This window comes from Lissotriton helveticus, chromosome 1_1, assembly GCF_964261635.1.
Source record: "Lissotriton helveticus chromosome 1_1, aLisHel1.1, whole genome shotgun sequence".
Lineage (NCBI taxonomy): Eukaryota > Metazoa > Chordata > Amphibia > Caudata > Salamandridae > Lissotriton > Lissotriton helveticus.
The window spans coordinates 845,354,320-845,372,264 of record NC_136057.1 but is presented as its reverse complement, the minus strand read 5'-3'; the positions used below and the strand labels follow the sequence as shown (position 1 = coordinate 845,372,264).

General features: G+C 42.9%; 1 protein-coding gene across 1 annotated transcript in view; it reads right to left on the bottom strand.

Moving 5' to 3' along the window:
* The window catches only part of TXNRD1 (thioredoxin reductase 1), a 219,407-nt gene extending 204,741 nt beyond the window's left edge, over positions 1-14,666 (bottom strand). Inside the window, exon 1 of the mRNA XM_078675001.1 lies at positions 14,451-14,666. Within this exon, the coding sequence (XP_078531127.1) occupies positions 14,451-14,529 (79 nt within the window). The 5' untranslated portion in view covers positions 14,530-14,666. The remainder of the gene's footprint in view (positions 1-14,450) is intronic.
* Between the last annotated feature and the right edge of the window lie 3,279 nt (positions 14,667-17,945).

Sequence of the window (17,945 nt, the reverse complement as noted above, 5' to 3'; positions counted from 1 at the left end):
CAAATGTAGCCCAAATATCAGCCAGATGTAGCCCAACTATAGCCCAATGACAAAATGTCCCAGAGTGTTCTAAAGAACAACTAGAACGCTAACAGTCTTACTTATGACAAAAGTATGGCACACCTGAAGTCATCTTGATTGGAATAAAGTGGTTCCACTTAATACATTTAATTTGAAAAGGAACAAAATGAGGGGTTTCATTTTGCCATAGAAATTTTATATATATATATTCACTGAAAAAACCCTAGGTTACACACCAGTTATAGTTAGGAATTAGCATTTAAAAAACCTTTGAAATTCACTGAAAAAAACCATAGGTTTCACACCAGTTATAGTTAGCTGGAAATTTTACTCGCATAAAACCATTGAAATTCCCACGTTATAGTTAGTTGAACTCACTATAACTTGCACGTCTGCAATGCACTGCTGATGATGTCACATATTACATCACTCATGCATATATTTAAATATTTAAACATTACTCGCTAATATATGTATTCACTAAGATACACTTAATAAGTCAGTTAACCAATCCATTTTTTTTTAAAAAACACTGAAAAAACCATAGGTTTCAGGCCTTAAATAGTTAGGAATTAGCATTTAAAAAACCTTTGAAATTCACTGAAAAAAACATAGGTTTCAGGCCTTATATAGTTAGGAATTAGCATTTAAAAAACCTTTGAAATTCGCTGAAAAAACCATAGGTTTCAGGCCTTATATAGTTAGGAATTAGCATTTTAAAAAACCTTTGAAATTCACTGAAAAAACCATAGGTTTCAGGAGTTATATAGTTAGGAATTAGTTTTTAAAAAACCTTTGAAATTCACTCAAAAAACTATAAGTTTTAGTGGTGTTATAGTTAGCTGGACATTTTACTCATACAAAACCAATTAAATTGCTCCTATGTAGTTAGTTGTACTAACTATATTTCGCGCACCCGCAATCCACTGCTGATGATGTCACATATTAGATCATTCATGACATGGTCAGTGACATCACTGATGACATCTCAAATGACATCACTGATGACATCACTGATGACATCATCCACGTGACAATCACATACACCTTTTCATACACTATTACAATTTTTCATCACTGTTTGTAAAATACAGAGTATCATATTTAAATCCATTGTCACAGCAATACAAGTATCTAAAAATCCACTCAGTGATTCATAGATGTATACACACATCTAATCACTTACCTATGGATTCACTCATACATGCTGTCAATGAACAATAGAACACTATCAAAAATACTTATACATCTATATCGACATTAAACAACAGCACGCATCCTATTCACATATGAAGTCATCCTACTCACTTATGAAAACAATGGATCATACTTACATATTTACTTAGCAAAACACTTATACAAACACCACTTCTTCTATTCATTTAGATAGTAAGTCATACTTAGTGAATTATAAAATCATTATTACAAGTATACAGTTATCCATACAGTCACTCACACAATCATTGTGTCTTATGTATAATTATTTATATACAACAACTGACACATACACTGCCTTTTATTTTTCTAGTTTGTTGGACCTGTACCTTTGAGAAATATATTTGCTCATCACCACACCCATAAAGAGATTCCCTCACCCAAACTGTTAGAACATGTAGTTTTAACTTCATATATCTACTGAATTAACTATTCACACATCTTTGGACAGTAACACACCCCCCACCGAACCACACACACTTTCACACTCCCATACAAATACTCAGTTAACTAATCAATAACTAATATAGACTTTCACATAGCTAGTAACCAACTGTAGAATCAGTTTACACAACAACTGACAAAGTGATACAGATATTCACACAGTTTAGTCACTATCCACTATATTTAGTGAGACATTATAAATTGGTCAAGTAAACAGTCAATTACACTGCTACTAAATCCTCCATCCAAATATTTATTTATATATATCCACTCATTCTTCAATGTAAATTGCTATATATATAATGCATATTTAAATAACGAAGCAAACCACATTCACTGGATGATGTCATCAGTGATGTCATCAGTGATGTCATTTGAGATGTCATCAGTGATGTCACTGACCATGTCATGAATGATCTAATATGTGACATCATCAGCAGTGGATTGCGGGTGCGCGAAATATAGTTAGTACAACTAACTATATAGGTGCAACTTCATTGGTTTTGTATGAGTAAAATGTCCAGCTAACTATAACACCACTGAAACTTATAGTTTTTTGAGTGAATATATATATATATATATTCACTGCAAAAACCATAGGTTAGAGACCATATATAGTTAGCTGGACATTTTATTGACATAAAACCAATGAAATTCCATATATAGTTAGTTGCACTAACTATATATCGCGCACCCGCAATCCACTGCTGATGATGTCACATATTACATCATTCATGACATGGTCAGTGACATCACTGATGACATCACTGATGACATCTCAAATGACATCACTGATGACATCACTGATGACATCTCAAATGACATCACTGATGACTACATCCAGTGACTGTATAATTCTGTAAAGTTAAAATATGTCTTACATATTGAAGAATGAGTGGATGTATAAGTGTCTGGACGAAGGATTTAGTAGGTGCATGACTGAATGTATGAGTGAGTGATTAAATGTGTCTCACTGAGTGCATGGGTTAGTGACTAAACTGTCTTAATTTGTGCATCATTATGTCTGTTGTTCTGTAAACTGCTGCATGTGTTGATCAGTAGCTATATGAGTAACTATATGGGTTATTGATTGATTGCCCAAGTATTTGTATGGGAGACTGAGTGTGTGTGTGGCTAGCTGGGAGGTGTGTGACTCTGTGCAGATCAATCTGTACTTGTATCAATGATTGTATAAGAAAGTAAGTATGTGTTAGTACATGTTTGAAAATGTAAGGTGCTCTATGTTTAACTGTATAGACAAGAAAATGGAAGTCTCATTGATTCTTTACAGGACTGACTAGGTGTGTAAGTAACTTCATGGATGAGTGGCAGACTGTGAGTGTCTGTATAGGTGTATGAGTGCATATGATAGTGTTGTAAAGATGAGTGATTGTATGTATGAATGATTGTATGGGTGAATGAGTGAAGGTGTGTGTAGACGTAGCAATCAGTGAGTGCATATGTAGTAACTAGTATTGGTGTGTCAATGGTTTCAAAAATTATACTCTTTTTAACACTGGGTGAAACAGAGGTTATATTAAAATGTGAGGAGATGCATTGTATTGTCACATGAATGATATCATCAGTGATGTGGTCATTGATGTCAAATGAGATGTCATCAGTGATGTCATCAGTGATGTCATTTGAGATGTCATCAGTGATGTCATCAGTGATGTCACTGACCATGTCATGAATGATGTAATATGTGACATCATCAGCAGTGGATTGCGGGTGCGCGATATATAGTTAGTGCAACTAACTATATATGGAATTTCATTGGTTTTATGTCAATAAAATGTCCAGCTAACTATATATGGTCTCTAACCTATGGTTTTTGCAGTGAATTTTCAAGGTTTTGTAAATGCTAATTCCTAACTATATATGGTCTATAACCTATGGTTTTTTCAGTGAATTTTCAAGGTTTTGTAAATGCTAATTCCTAACTATATATGGTCTATAACCTATGGTTTTTTCAGTGAATTTCAATGGTTTTTTAATAGCAAATATCATAAGCTGTCGAATGTCAAGTACGTGGTAAGTAAAAACATTTTCATGTTTATGCACACTGATCTGCTTTGAATGCTGCCCCCCACCCCTCATTTCTATTAGGAGTACTCTCTCTTTGCAGATAGTGAAGGGTAGTTAACGCAGCCCTTTGCCCCCTTTGTAATCCGTCGTGCCTGCTTCTCTCTCCATTTGATTGATTGTTCTCTTTGGTTCATTCTCTATTTACAAACAAGCACAGAGTCGCAATACTCTGTTTAGTCTTTGCAGATAGCGAAAAACCGTGTAAAAAAACAAAAGGAATCGAGCAAAATCAGTAGGCCACTAATGGGATCTCTTTTTGACCTCGCTAAAATAGAAACATTAGGAACAACCTGTTGAAAATAGCAATGCGTATGTACATAAGCGGCGTTCATTTGTGTTCACAGTACCCCTTGTTGATTGTTTGAATCGAGCATTGAATTGTTCGAAGTTGGTTCTCTTAAGGATCTTCTCTGCCTGCAAACGAGGAAGAATAGGAATATTCTCTCTCCCTTTGCAGATAGTGAAGGGTAGGTAACGCAAGCCTTTAACACGTCGTACCTATTTCATTCCTCATTGATTGATTGATTGTCCGAACATTGACTGTTTGGGAATTAGTTCTTTTTGGAGGTATTCTCTGTTTGCAAATAAACGTAGGAAAATCTTTGCAAGTAGTGAAAGGGTACGTAATGCGGACCTTTCTCCCCCGTTGTAATCTGTCATGCCTATCTACTCCCCACTGATTGATGCACCTGTTTCACCCGGACCATTTACTAGACATACGTCATCTGGCCCGACCAGAGAGCACCCCTAGTGAAAAGGACATATGCAATAATAACGAAGTGATCACTGTATCCTGTTAACAGAAACTTTAGCATGAAACAACCTGGAAAGAAAAGAATAGGAAAACGAAAATCAGTAGGCCACTGATGAACATGAACTTTTATTAAACAACGAACAAAGAAACGATAACATAACGTAATGATAAAACCTATTAATGTCCTAGAAACAAGAAAACGTTAAAATATGCCAGTGGTGAGAGACCAGAAAAACAGTAAGAGAAACCAAATCACCCCTCGCTGTCCCACCGCCTGCCACGCCCAAAAAATCGATAGACTAGGGAAAATGCAAGTCAGTAGAACATCCGCCCCCACTCTGGAAACTTCCAAGGTGGGGCAGGGTTCCGGCTACGCCCAGCCGGGAGCAGCCCATATAAGGCAGGTCCTGCTGCCACGCCTCGGCCAGGAGATCCTAACGTAGGGTGTAGCCGGAGGAGAGGCCGAGACCAGCGGGACCCGGCCAGGGGATTGCCTTTACAACGCTGAACAGTTGCAGGGGTGGTGAATGTCTCCTCGACCCTCCCCTCTCTCTCCCAGTCCGGCCGCGGTGGCCCTTGAGAGTTGCAGGTAGTCCCGCCACATGCTCTTCCGGTCCGGCCACCAACGGTCGGGGGGCCGAGGCCGACGGGATCCGGCTGCAGCCGATAAACCAAGAAACCCGTTCATGGGGCCAGAGCCAGGGGCGTCCGGCCGACATCTACCGGAAGCCCGGCCCGAAGACGGACGGGACACTTCTTCTTTCTTGTATAATTGCTGCAACAACCCTGGGGGGGGATGTCTTGCACATGCCTCCGACCCCCCCCCCCTCGTCCTCATCGCCTGGTCCGGCCATAACAAATCTCAAGCGAGACGTCGTGGGGTGCACTGGGAGGGAGAGACGGTGCGAACAGGCCTCTCCCGCCTCCCCAGTGGAGGCTTCCCAGCTGCACCCTCAGCGCTCCAGGCGCCCGGAAAAGAGTTCTTCCACTGTGGTCATGCTGCAACGTCTCGCCCGGCAGGGTGGAGCCCGTCCGCTCATTTGACCCCGCGATCGCCAGTAGCTACCGAACTCTCAAAATGGCGGTCGACCTGGCAAGAGCGGGCCCAGCATAAAGAAATGGCCCGGTCACTGGTTGACTCCACCACCGTAGTCCTCCACGACCTTGAAAATTCTAGAGGAGTCTCCGACCCCCGATGGGGAATGACTGCCATGATCACCCGTGGAGTGACGAAACTGTATCCGCGGGACGTCGGCGCCAGCCTCACTTTGAATTACTAGAATCCTGCAGACCTCACTTCCGGTGAAAGCACAGTGTGACCCGGTAGGAAAAATTGTTGCACCCCCTCCCCTTTTTGACTGATAGTTCAAACCACCGATCCTTTCCTTTGCCCTTTTAACGGAACTTTGGACTGCCTCCCCCTCTTTTACATTTTCTAGAGAAAACAAAACATTAACCACTACATTAGCATAGCAGTTGACACCAGAACTGTTTTCAAATTGAAAACCAACAACATCTTCAACAGAATCCTTTTTGTTTCTGCTGTGACCCTGCTACAGCACAGGCATTGTCCCCAGCAGTAATTCTGCAATGCCGGTAAGAATAGCTGTGGTGCCTACTGGACTCACTCACCCCCGCGGCGCCCCACGCCGTTATTTGCTGGGCGGCAACTTGCTAGACATCACTTTCGTGCCATCTAGATTTCAGCGCGTTCTGCTGCCTTGGAACTATTCGCACAACAGACCGCTACTGACAAGAATATTTCATTATTGGTGCTGTCAATTTCAATAAATCTATTGGATAATTCAAAAGAAATTGCCACGGTCTCTTCGTTGTTTAAATGTTTTTACTGTTTTTGTTTTGTTGTATATATTTATATGTTATTAAAGTTTTATATTCCTACTACTTTGTTGGAGTGCTATATATTTTTAATGTGACACATAATTGTAAAAACTTTGATGTACAAAGAGTCATTCCTGGAATCTTCCGCTTCAGGCTCGGTCCCCTCCCCAATCACAATACAGGATAGTTTTCAGATAGTAGGAACACGTGTGGTGTGACGGATCTCATCGGGTGTGGGCCTTGATCTACTATAACTCCTTTGAAGAGGGGTGATTCTTTACAGCTGGGGCCATAAACTACATCTGCAGGGCTAGCTGATAGCCTGGACAATCGGACACAGAGGAAGAGGAGTGTCAGAGGGTGCGGTAGTGAATAGGGCGAAAGGGAGGTGTCGGGCGGGCACAGAGTGTGATTCTCAGGGAAGAGCAGCGCAGATGGGGGGAGGTTTATTGCCCATGCATAAGACAGAGAGCGGGGGTGACCAGTGCCTGGGGAAGATGCTTGCGAGGGTGAGGAGCCATGCTATGAATCGACAGCGTGCAGAGAGTGGGTCTGGTCAAGACATCTAAAATGGCTGCCGTGCACGACAAAAGTGTGGCATTTCAAAAAAGGCAAGATGGCGCAGACAATGTTTTTCAACACTTCCTCATTTCCTTCGAATCGAACGTTAACAGACGTTGGTGCATATTACCAAAGTTAAGCGATATTTATCGCTAACGATGCTTACCAACGAATTTTTTACCGCTAAGCATCGTCAGAAATTATCGTAGATAAACCTTGCTATTATCAAGGTTTATCACAAATGCGATAATAAACGGCCGCAATGCATGAATATCGCTAAAAACTCAGCGATATTCATACATTACCGAGCTAATGCTCTTAGCCATGTTATCCACCTCCCATTGGATAACATGGCTAAGAACTGCTCAGGGCAGGTGTTACTTTTTGGAGATATTCGCGCTTAGCGCGAATATCTCCAAAAGTTGGTAATAGGAGATAGATATCTTGCATGTTGTAATGCAAGTTATTGTGGTATATGGAACTCATACCATAATCTCTCAGGAAAGCAGAAACTGATCCTTTTGGGACCGCCTAAAAAGGCCTAGGGGGTGAGGAGTACTCTACTTTGCCCCCTTTTCACGTTCCGAACTATTTTATTTTACTCTCTTCTGTAATTACACAAAATAGCAGCGATAAGATGCATCGGAGACACACAGTGAGAGAAAGGAGGCCGGAGATGAAGAAGAGATGTCAAATACACATTGGAGATAATATAGTGGCAGAAGGGAAGTAAATATGAGTAAACTTACCATGTAACATAAAAATGTTGCACTCTATACTATAAGTCTCATTTTATACTACAATCACTTCGCTACAACCTCATAAATTAAAAATAAAAATGAATAATGTCTCAAACAATTTTTGATTTCTAAATATAAATTTATTCTTCAGAATTTTCTAAATTTGAAAGAACTAGTAACATGTCCTCATCAGCAATGTCCTCATGAAAAGTCTGCAATAATGATTCTTGTAACTCTATGGTCTCCAAACACTCGATAAATTCGCCATCAAGAGATTGATCAAAAAAATCATTCAAGTCATCTCCTCCTTCTGACAATATTTCATTATTGGTGCTGTCAATTTCAATCAATGTAGTGGAATCATTCAAGTCATCTCCTCGTGACAATATTTCATTATTGGTGCTCTCAATTTCAATCAATGTAGTGGAATCATTCAAGTCATCTCCTCCTTGTGACAATATTTCATTATTGGTGCTGTCCATTTCAATCAATCTAATGGAATCATACAAGTCATCTCCTCCTTGTGACAATATTTCATTATTGCTGCTCTCAATTTCAATCAACGTAGTGGAATCATTCAAGTCATCTCCTTGTGACAATATTTCATTCTTGGTGCTGTCCATTTCAATCAATCTAATGGAATCATACAAGTCATGTCCTCCTTGTGACAATATTTCATTATTGGTGCTCTCAATTTCAATCAATGTAGTGGACAATTCAAAAGAAATTGCCACGGTCTCTTCATTGTGAGCCATTTTATTTTGAAATTGCTTGCTGTAAATTGCAGAAAAAAATAATCACTTTCATTTATCGTTTTTAGTAATACATAATATAAAACTAACTTTATCAAGTATTTAGTATAACAGAAGGACTGCAAATAAATAACAGAAAACATTTTTCAAATTATCTTCAAGTGTACAACATAGTTCCCCTTACAAATTAACAACTCACCTTTTTAAAAGTAGGAGAGGTGTTAGTACTGTGTAAATCAAACACCAGAAATTCACCACCAAAAATTCCTCACAAATGTACCTCAGACAGTAGTATCACAAAATGGCTGTGGTTTCCTCTCATTTGACATATATACATAACCAATTAACTTTCATCACACACAAATACAAAACCAAAGTAACATTTTAATTGGTTCTAAATTTCAACACTTTCAAATGTGTTTTCCCCATGCAATTTTCCATAGGACATTTACATATGTCTACAGCCTGAATGGCTGAACGGAATTACACCAAACTTGGCAAAATGGTACATCAAACCTAAGAGGTCAGGAAGGATCTACTATGCCCCCTTATGGTCATTTCCCCCTTCACTTTGGCCTCCTCTTGTCTCTCAATCCTACCGAGAGACAAGATGGCGGCCGCTACGGACTGTTTGGAATGTTGACAGATGCCGGAGAACCAATCAGCTTCGCAAAGCTCCGTAACGCGAAAAGTACGCGAAGCGGAGCGCTGTTACAGATATATATTTTTTTTGAACGTTAATTTCTCAAAATCCACTGGAGCACACATATTGAGACCTAGCAAAGGCACATCGGTCTACCAGTCCCTAATATTTTACCAAGTTTCGTGCAAATCCATTCAGCCGTTCGATTATTATTATTATTATTTTTTTTTGCCCCGCGGGGCCCTTTTAAAACCTCCACATCAAACCTAGGGGGTCAGCGAGGATCTACTATGCCCCCTTATGGTCATTTGCCCCTTCGCTTTGGCCTCCTCTTGTCTCTCGATCCTACCGAGAGACAAGATGGCGGCCGCTACGGACTGTTTGGAATGTTTACAGACGCCGGAGAACCAATCAGCTTCGCTTCACAAAGCTCCGTTGCGCGAAAAGTACGCGTACTGGAGCGCTGCCCGGTCCGCTGTTACAGATATATATCTTTTTTTAAACGTTAATTTCTCAAAATCCACTGTAGCACATATATTGAGACCTACAAAAGGCACATCGGGCTACCAGTCCCTACAATTTTGCCAAGTTTCGTGCAAATCCATTCAGCCGTTCGGGCTAAAAGTGAGGCCAACCGCCCTATGGAAAACTCAATGTTAAAAACACGTTTTGGGACCCCCCTTTTTTCTCGACCCCCCCTGGACGAACCCCCCCCCAATTGTCAGGGGCTGCTCAGGAACAAAATGTTCCATTTTCCTGAAAATTTCAGCCAATTCCGTCCACAAACGCCAAAGTTATTAGACATAGAATTTTCAAAAATCCCATAGAGAAAAAATCCTAACTATATATACCTACTGGCGACCGCCAGTAGGTAATATATATATATATATATATATATATATATATATATATATATATATATATATATATATATATATATATATATATACAGGGCATAAGTCCTAAAAAAAGAAGTGGGGGGACGCTGTCACCGGAAGTGATGTCACGAAAGGTGGCTTGCACCATCGGGTTTGTTGCCTCCCCTGGCTCACCCCTTAGATGCGATTGCCAGCTTCGTCTCTATTTGACTGCCCCTGCCCAATCGCGGACTGTTTGGGACTGACTTCAGCAGTACGAGGGGACTCGAGGCAGTGGCTGTGGTTTTAAAATGCTCTGAGGAATTCCTTCACCACCCACCTGCAGGCAAGCACTTACCTACTGTTTTCACTCCCCCACGCCACCAACCCAGCTATGCTGACACAATGCTTTCTGGGAGTTGTAGTCTAGCGCATACATCGCAAGCACAACAGGTGTGCCGATTGCATCAGGGGAAGGAGATTATGGTGCAAGCACACATTTAGAAGCAGGATGGAACAGTTGGGAGAAGGACTCGTTACAGTGCAGGGCGCTGAAGAAGGCAGTTTGCTGAAATGCATTCGCCTCCACTGGGACATTTTAATAAAGGGAGTTACCTGCCTTGAAACCCCCTCTGGCCTCTGATTTCTTCAACGGAAGGGATGTGACGCGATATTTATAACGCTTGCCAGAGGCGCAGCACAGATGGCCCTGCTACATGAAGTGACACGGATTTTGTGCTGGCACCACGCTTTTCACAGCGTTCTACAGGATCGAGGGATCGATATATCCGGTGTCCGCCAGTATCTTCAGTCCGGCATTGTGGACTGAGGTATTTTACCTCCATTGGGCGCTTCGTCTCTATTTGAATGCCCCTGCCCAATTGCGGACTGTTTAGGACTGGCTGCAGCAGTACGAGGGGACTCGAGGCAGTGGCCGTGGTTTTAAAATGCTCTGAGGAATTCCTTCACCACCCACCTGCAGGCAAGCACTTACCTACTGTTTTCACTCCCCCACACCACCAACCCAGCTATGCTGACACAATGCTTTCTGGGAGTTGTAGTCTAGCGCATACATCACAAGCACAACAGGTGTGCCGATTGCATGAGGGGGAGGATATTATGATGCAAGCACACATTTAGAAGCAGGATGGAACAGTTGGGAGAAGGACTCATTACAGTGCAGGGCGCTGAAGAAGGCAGTTTGCCGAAATGCATTCGCCGCCACTGGGACATTTTAATAAAGCGAGTTACCTGCCTTGAAACCCACTCTGGCCTCTGATTTCTTCAACGGAAGGGATGTGACGAGATATTTACTTTGCTTGCCAGAGGCGCAGCACAGATGGCCCTGCTACATGAAGTGACCCGGATTTTGTGCTGGCACCACGCTGTTCACAGCGTTCTACAGGATCGAGGGATCGATATATCCGGTGTCCGCCAGTATCTTCAGGCCAGCATGGGTGGACTGAGGTATTTTACCTCCATTGGGCGCTTCGTCTCTATTTGACTGCCCCTGCCCAATCGCGGACTGTTTGGGACTGGCTGCAGCAGTACGAGGGGACTCGAGGCAGTGGACGTGTTTTTAAAATGCGCTGAGGAATTCCTTCACCACCCACCTGCAGGCAAGCACTTACCTACTGTTTTCACTACCCAACGCCACCAACCCAGCTATGCTGACACAATGTTTTCTGGGAGTTGTAGTCTAGCGCATACATCGCAAGCACAACAGGTGTGCCGATTGCATCAGGGGGAGGAGATTATGGTGCAAGCACACATTTAGAAGCAGGATGGAGCAGTTGGGAGAAGGACTTGTTACAGTGCAGGGCGCTGAAGAAGGCAGTTTGCTGAAATGCATTCACCGCCACTGGGACATTTTACCTGCCTTGAAACCCCCTCTGGCCTCTGATTTCTTCAACGGAAGGGATGTGACGCTATATATATATATATATCCAAAGTACTCCCTCCAAAAGAAAAGAGCAGAGGCCTCACGGGGGACAGATCGGAAACATCTTTAATGGAACAAAAGCGGCATAATGCATTTCGGCCTTGAGCAGCCTTCCTCAGATGCCCGAATGACAGGAGGCACTTGAAACACTTTCAATTTAAATGTCCTGTGACCTCCTCATTGGTGGAGCCCCGCTCCGCCCCCTCACCTCATTCTCGCTCACCAACCTGTAGTTCATTGGAACTACGGGTCCCAGGATGCCTCAATAGTCCAGGTAGGTGCTGCTAGGGGGAAGAATTTCAGTCCAAGTGGAATCGCGGGGTTTGCAGGGCATGCCGTGGTGAATCAAGCTTGCCAATTTCCCGTTTGAATGAATTCCCAGGTGTCTCCTCCGGTCCCCAAGCACCGCTTCAGCCCCGCATGACAGGCAACAGTTACGGCAGAGGCAGGAGTGTCAATGCAGCCTGCCCTACGTATCTCCACCTTCTTGTGTTCTGAGTGCAGAGGCGGGCCAAGGACTAACCGATACCTCGGAACACCAAACAATGCTGCAGAAGCAGCCACCAGCAGTGTCCGCGGCCAACTTGTATAAAATCCCACGACTACAATCCCCCAAGGTCATCAACAAGTTCATTACATGCTCCACATCGCATGTGGTATACTGCCTTTTGTGCCCCTGCGGACAGAGATACGTGGGGAGCAAAATTCATAGTGTAAAAGTACATATCTTAGAACACCAACGTGCCATTGTGAATAAAGACATAAATTACCCAGTGGCGAGGCACTGTGCACATAAACATCAGGGCAATAGGGACCTATAGCAATATTTTGGGCTTGATTGTGTACCATTTAATGTGAGAGGGGGGACAGGGTCTCGAAGCTACGCAGATTGGAATCACGCACCATAATCGATCTACAGACAAAGGTGCCGGGGGGCCTAAACCGTGGGGAAGAATTAGCTGTACATTTGGGCAAATAACCTCTCTTTAAGGTTCCTCACACTGAGGTTGAGACTATGTTTCATGAGAGAATAGTGTAACAATATCTGTAATATTTTCCAGAACAAAACACTATAATGAGAAAATGTTTAGTCTTTGCCGAATTTTCAGAGTTTTAGAAATACTTTCTGACATTTTGCCTTGATGAAATTTCCTTTAATTCATAAGACCTAATGGAAGTACCCCACACTGTATATATATGTGCACTAATGAGTAATATGTTGGTCGTAGAGACACTCTTTTTGCATTGATATTAATCTGAATTTCATATTGGTAAGCCGATTCACGGCCTTATTCTCGAGTTTCGGGGTTCAGTTGAAATACACCAATCAACGATGTGAAACTTACCAAATGCTGAATAGTGGGGTGCAAATGTATGTGTAATTTCATCGAGCTACACACACAATATAAACAAAAGTATTTACTAAAAAACTGGTTTGAATTACACGATGCACCATTGTAAATATTGTGGCAAAAGGTATGCGAATAATCATATCCCAACAATACGGGTTTTTGTTGTATATATTTTCCCCGAATAATATGAAATTATTAGATGTGAGCACGACGAAATTCTATTGATGCAAAGTTGATTTATGCAATAGAGATATAAGCATTTTGACTCTGTTAAGATGGCCGACATTTTTCTCATAAACTTATGTGTTCTGTTAGCATTGGGCGTGTAGCCACAGCAACGAAAAAACAGTTAAAATGGCGTCCTTGTGGCGCGAATTGATGACACTGACGAAGAAAATGAAACGCGTCTGTCTTAAACTACTGCTTGGCTGATTAGAAAATCTTTTAGGCCGCCCGACTAGAGTGCTCTTTTTGGCTTTTTTGTGGAAGAAAGCTTATCTTTGGAGCATTGATATATATAGATATATATATACAGGGCACAAGTCCTAAAAAAAGAAGTGGGGGACGCTGTCACCGGAAGTGATGTCACGAAAGGTGGCTTGCACCATCGGGTTCGTTGCCTCCCCTCGCTCACCCCTTAGATGCAATTGCATCTGAGAAGCCAACGCGTGAGCAGAGTGCTGTGAGCTCCGATCTCTTCCCAGAGAGGCCAAAGAGTGAGGTCCACCTGTTTGGCAGGGGGGACGGCATCCACCCAGTAAAATAAGTGGGGGGGGCGCCGTCCACCCCGTGGTACCCCAACTCGAGCCCTGTATATATATATATATATATATATATATATATATGTATGTGTGTGCTTTTTTATGTAGATATATGAGTAGCTAGATAGATAGCTACGTAGATGGATAGATAGACAGATAGACTTCTGAACACGAGCTACATGTCAGTATAGGCTCAAACTTAGATCAGCCATGGCTATGCAACTAATCTGCAGTTATAGCTGTTGTGCCATTCATTCACAAGTCCATACAAAGCCTTCGGCTCATTTACACTCCCATTCACCAATCACCCTCCAGTGATAATTCAAACGGACAGAGGGTGTGGGGGCTTTAATGCTCCACAGATATTAGTGACATCTTGCGTATTGTTTTAGTTCTTAAGGAAATAGCCATCGGAGGTGTTCGTAGAGGCTCGGCCCCATGGGCACTTGTTACTGTTACATTCACAGAGGTTCTTTACCTGCTCTGCAGTTCTGGACGCCTTTGACCTGGTTCTGGTCCAGCAGCACCGCCTTGCCTTTCCTCACAGAGTTGCCCATGCCGCTGCCCCGGGGTCATACTCCCCCTGGTGTCCTGCACCTCGAGCGTGTTCGAGCCCCGGCCCTTGCTTTTCAAATGTCCGTCGTCTTCTGCACACACGCGTAAGGAAACATACTGTTTGATGTTGTAGGAGTTCCAAGTTTTCTTTCCAAGGATCTTTGCCTGGAGCCTGCACGTCAGCTGGTAAATTCGGCAGAAGGCTTATTCATCTTATTCTTGAAAAAAAAGCTATTTCTGTTAAAAAATTGTAGTCAAAGCAAGTTAGTTATCTGTGCTTCCAAGCAATCCTAAAAAGGCAACAGTCGCAGACAGCTGTCGTTCTGGGGTAAAGCTTCAATGCCATTTATTGTTGGTCTCTGAGGGGCTGCTCTTGAGTTTCCAGGCACTTAGCAACCGAACACATTGATGTCAGATTTCCCGTGACATGATATGACTAGGCGTTTCTTCTCCGTTATATCCTTGTTATCTGGTGTATGCTGCCATCTACTGGAGCAGATATAATAACTCCGGGCTTGTCAACACAATCTTTAGCACACCTCACGACTCTAAGGGTTTTCTTTTCCCACGTTATCTGTGTGCCTGTCAAACTTCATGTTATGGATCATCAATTCATCATAATCCTTTCGTTTAAAATCCCAGATTCTGATTGGTACCTTACTGATTGTCCAAGATTCCAATATTTCTTGTTCCAACATCTTATTCCAATTTAGCTTTCGTCAACCAGATAAAGTGTTCACTAGTCTCAGAGGGTCGCATGTCTTCGAACATCTGCCCCGCACCATTCAAACTGTTGTCCTTCTTACGGATACTCCTTTTATCAGGGTGGCGTCTCAAAGCTAAGCTGGAACAAGATATTTTAAATAGAAATATTAGGCACCTTGAAGACGAGCAATGCTCCGCCTTTCAAAGGGACTGAATTCCATTCTTATATGAGTTAACTTGGCAAATAACACAGAAAGACTAAAGCCGTGTGACCCCCGGCAGATGGGGTGGCTGAGAGGTTGAGGCCAGCGATTAAAATAACAACTCAGCAGCTGACGCATTTTTCCATGACCCACGTCTTGTATCAAGTTCTCAAAATATCCCACCGGGCCCCACAAGGAAGTGAACCTCTGTCTCCGTATTTAAAAGTTTCCTGCATAAAGGTGAACATTTAACGTTCCCTGCTTCATCTCTTTAGTTACCCCACAAGCTTTCTTTTTAGCCAAGAAAATGATTAAATACGTGTCTTATACCTTCAGATTCTCCAGGGTCAGTTGCCAAGGGACTCCTAGATCCTCGAAGAAATGCACGGTGGGTGAGAGTTTCTCTGTCCATGCACCTACTCTGTGGAATTGTCCTCCACATTACCTACGATCAGAAGCAGAAATAAAAAAATTCTAAGCAAAATCCCAAAATCTGGCTGCGTAGAGAATGATTCTCTCTTCTCCCTTCAGTTTTTATAGCGCCAAGAAGCCACTGGTGAACATGCGCTATCAATTATTATTACCATAACATAACACAACAGAAACTGTAGGGGCAATAGTGAAGCATTTACTTGAAAATAAGCAATGTTTTTTGGTGTGGCAGTTACCATCTTTGATGCATCTGCACGTATTTACTGAAGGTATTTAATGAAACTATGGCACCATTTAATAGGTTTTTTCCAGAAGATATGATTGAAGATTATTATTGTGCCCGTTATCCTCTCCTTTGTGAAGAACCTCGAAGACACCAGACTCAGCTTCCAAGAAGGAATGAAAGATGTCGCAGCCTGGATGAGCAACAGCTGCCTAAAACTGAACTCAGAGAAGACAGAGGTCCACGTACTCAGACCCTCCCCCACTGCGTGGGACAGCTCCTCGTGGCCCCCTGCCCTCGGAAACCCACCCACCCCTATGGACCGCGCCCGAAACCTCATTCTAGACTCCTCCCTCACCATGACCAGCCAGATCAACGCTGTCGCCTGCGCCTGTTTCAACTCTCTCCGCATCCTCCGCAAGCCCTTCAAGAGGATCCATCCCGAATACAGAAAGACCATCACCCACGCACTCATAACCAGCAGATTGGACTAAGGCAACGCCCTCTATGCCGGAATCAAAAAACCCTGCTACACAGGCTCCAAACCATCCTAAACGCCGCAGCCAGACTCATCCTCGGAACCCCACGACATGAGCACATGACCCGGCACCTACGAGACCTCGGCTGGCTCCCCATCGAGAAGAGAGTGACCTTCAAGCTACTCGCCCACGCCTACAAATCCCTCCACAACATTGGACCCAAATACCTCAACAAAAGAGTCCCCTTACACGTACCCACAAGGAACCTCCGCTCCACTGACCTCGTCCTGGCAGAGACCCCACGCATCCGCTGAACCAGAACAGGCAGAAGAGCCTTCTCCTACGTCGCAACAAAGACCTGGATTGAGCTCCCAGTCAACGTCAGACGGTCCCCCACTCTGCACACCTTCAGGAAGTGCCTCAAGACCTGGCTCTTCGACGGATCCGGAGCTGCACCCCTCCCCCTTCCCCCAGTGCCTTGAGACCCTCACAGGTGAGAAGCGTGCTTTACAAACCCCTAATTGATTGATTGATTGATTGGTTATAGACAAGAAAAGAGATGAGCCCATTAATGTCAGAAAATAACCGAAAATAAACCTCAACATCTTATGCAAAGAGATGACTATAGCAGTGGATATTGCTAGTGAAGTAATTGGAAGTTTAGCGTCTATTTCTAATTGTGATAGTCTGAATGCAAATGCTGTTGTGGATTCTCACCCTCTATGGACATTGAGGAGTTTGTCTACACGCTGAGACACCCGGCAGTGTTCCACCTTTCACTTATGCTGTGCTAATCATCAGATTACTTCTGAGGACTTTGTTTGTGATGTTACATGGGTTGCTTTAATTTAGAAAGAAGATATTGGGATTAGCATCCGTTTCGCTTGTCTCCTAAAGGGCAATGGACCATAATATAAAGACATCAAAAGAGAAGTAAAAATGTTTAAAGATGATATTCTTATATTTTTCTGAAGATGAAAATACACACTTTAGAGTTTGACGTAAAGTGCTTTAGGAGATAGCCTTCACGTCATGAATACTCAAGAAGGCATGACATCAACAGTATTGTGACATGGCACAGGCAGTCCATTTTTTTCCGGACTGCAGTGACAGCGGCACATCAATGTGAGCGTGCTCACACTGCTCACTAGTGGAGAAGTTATGGCATGACGTCATGCCAGGTGAGGGCTGTAGGGGAAGGGAAATCCTTCAGAGAGAGTAATTTTCTCTCTGGATTTCCCTTCTCTTTTTGAAACTCAGGAGCAGCAACATTGTCGTGTGTCACTAGGGCTTTAATTGGAAGCTTTTTCAATATTATATACAAGCCATAGTTGCTGCTTATTTATCTTATGCAACTAACAATCAATGACAAAGCC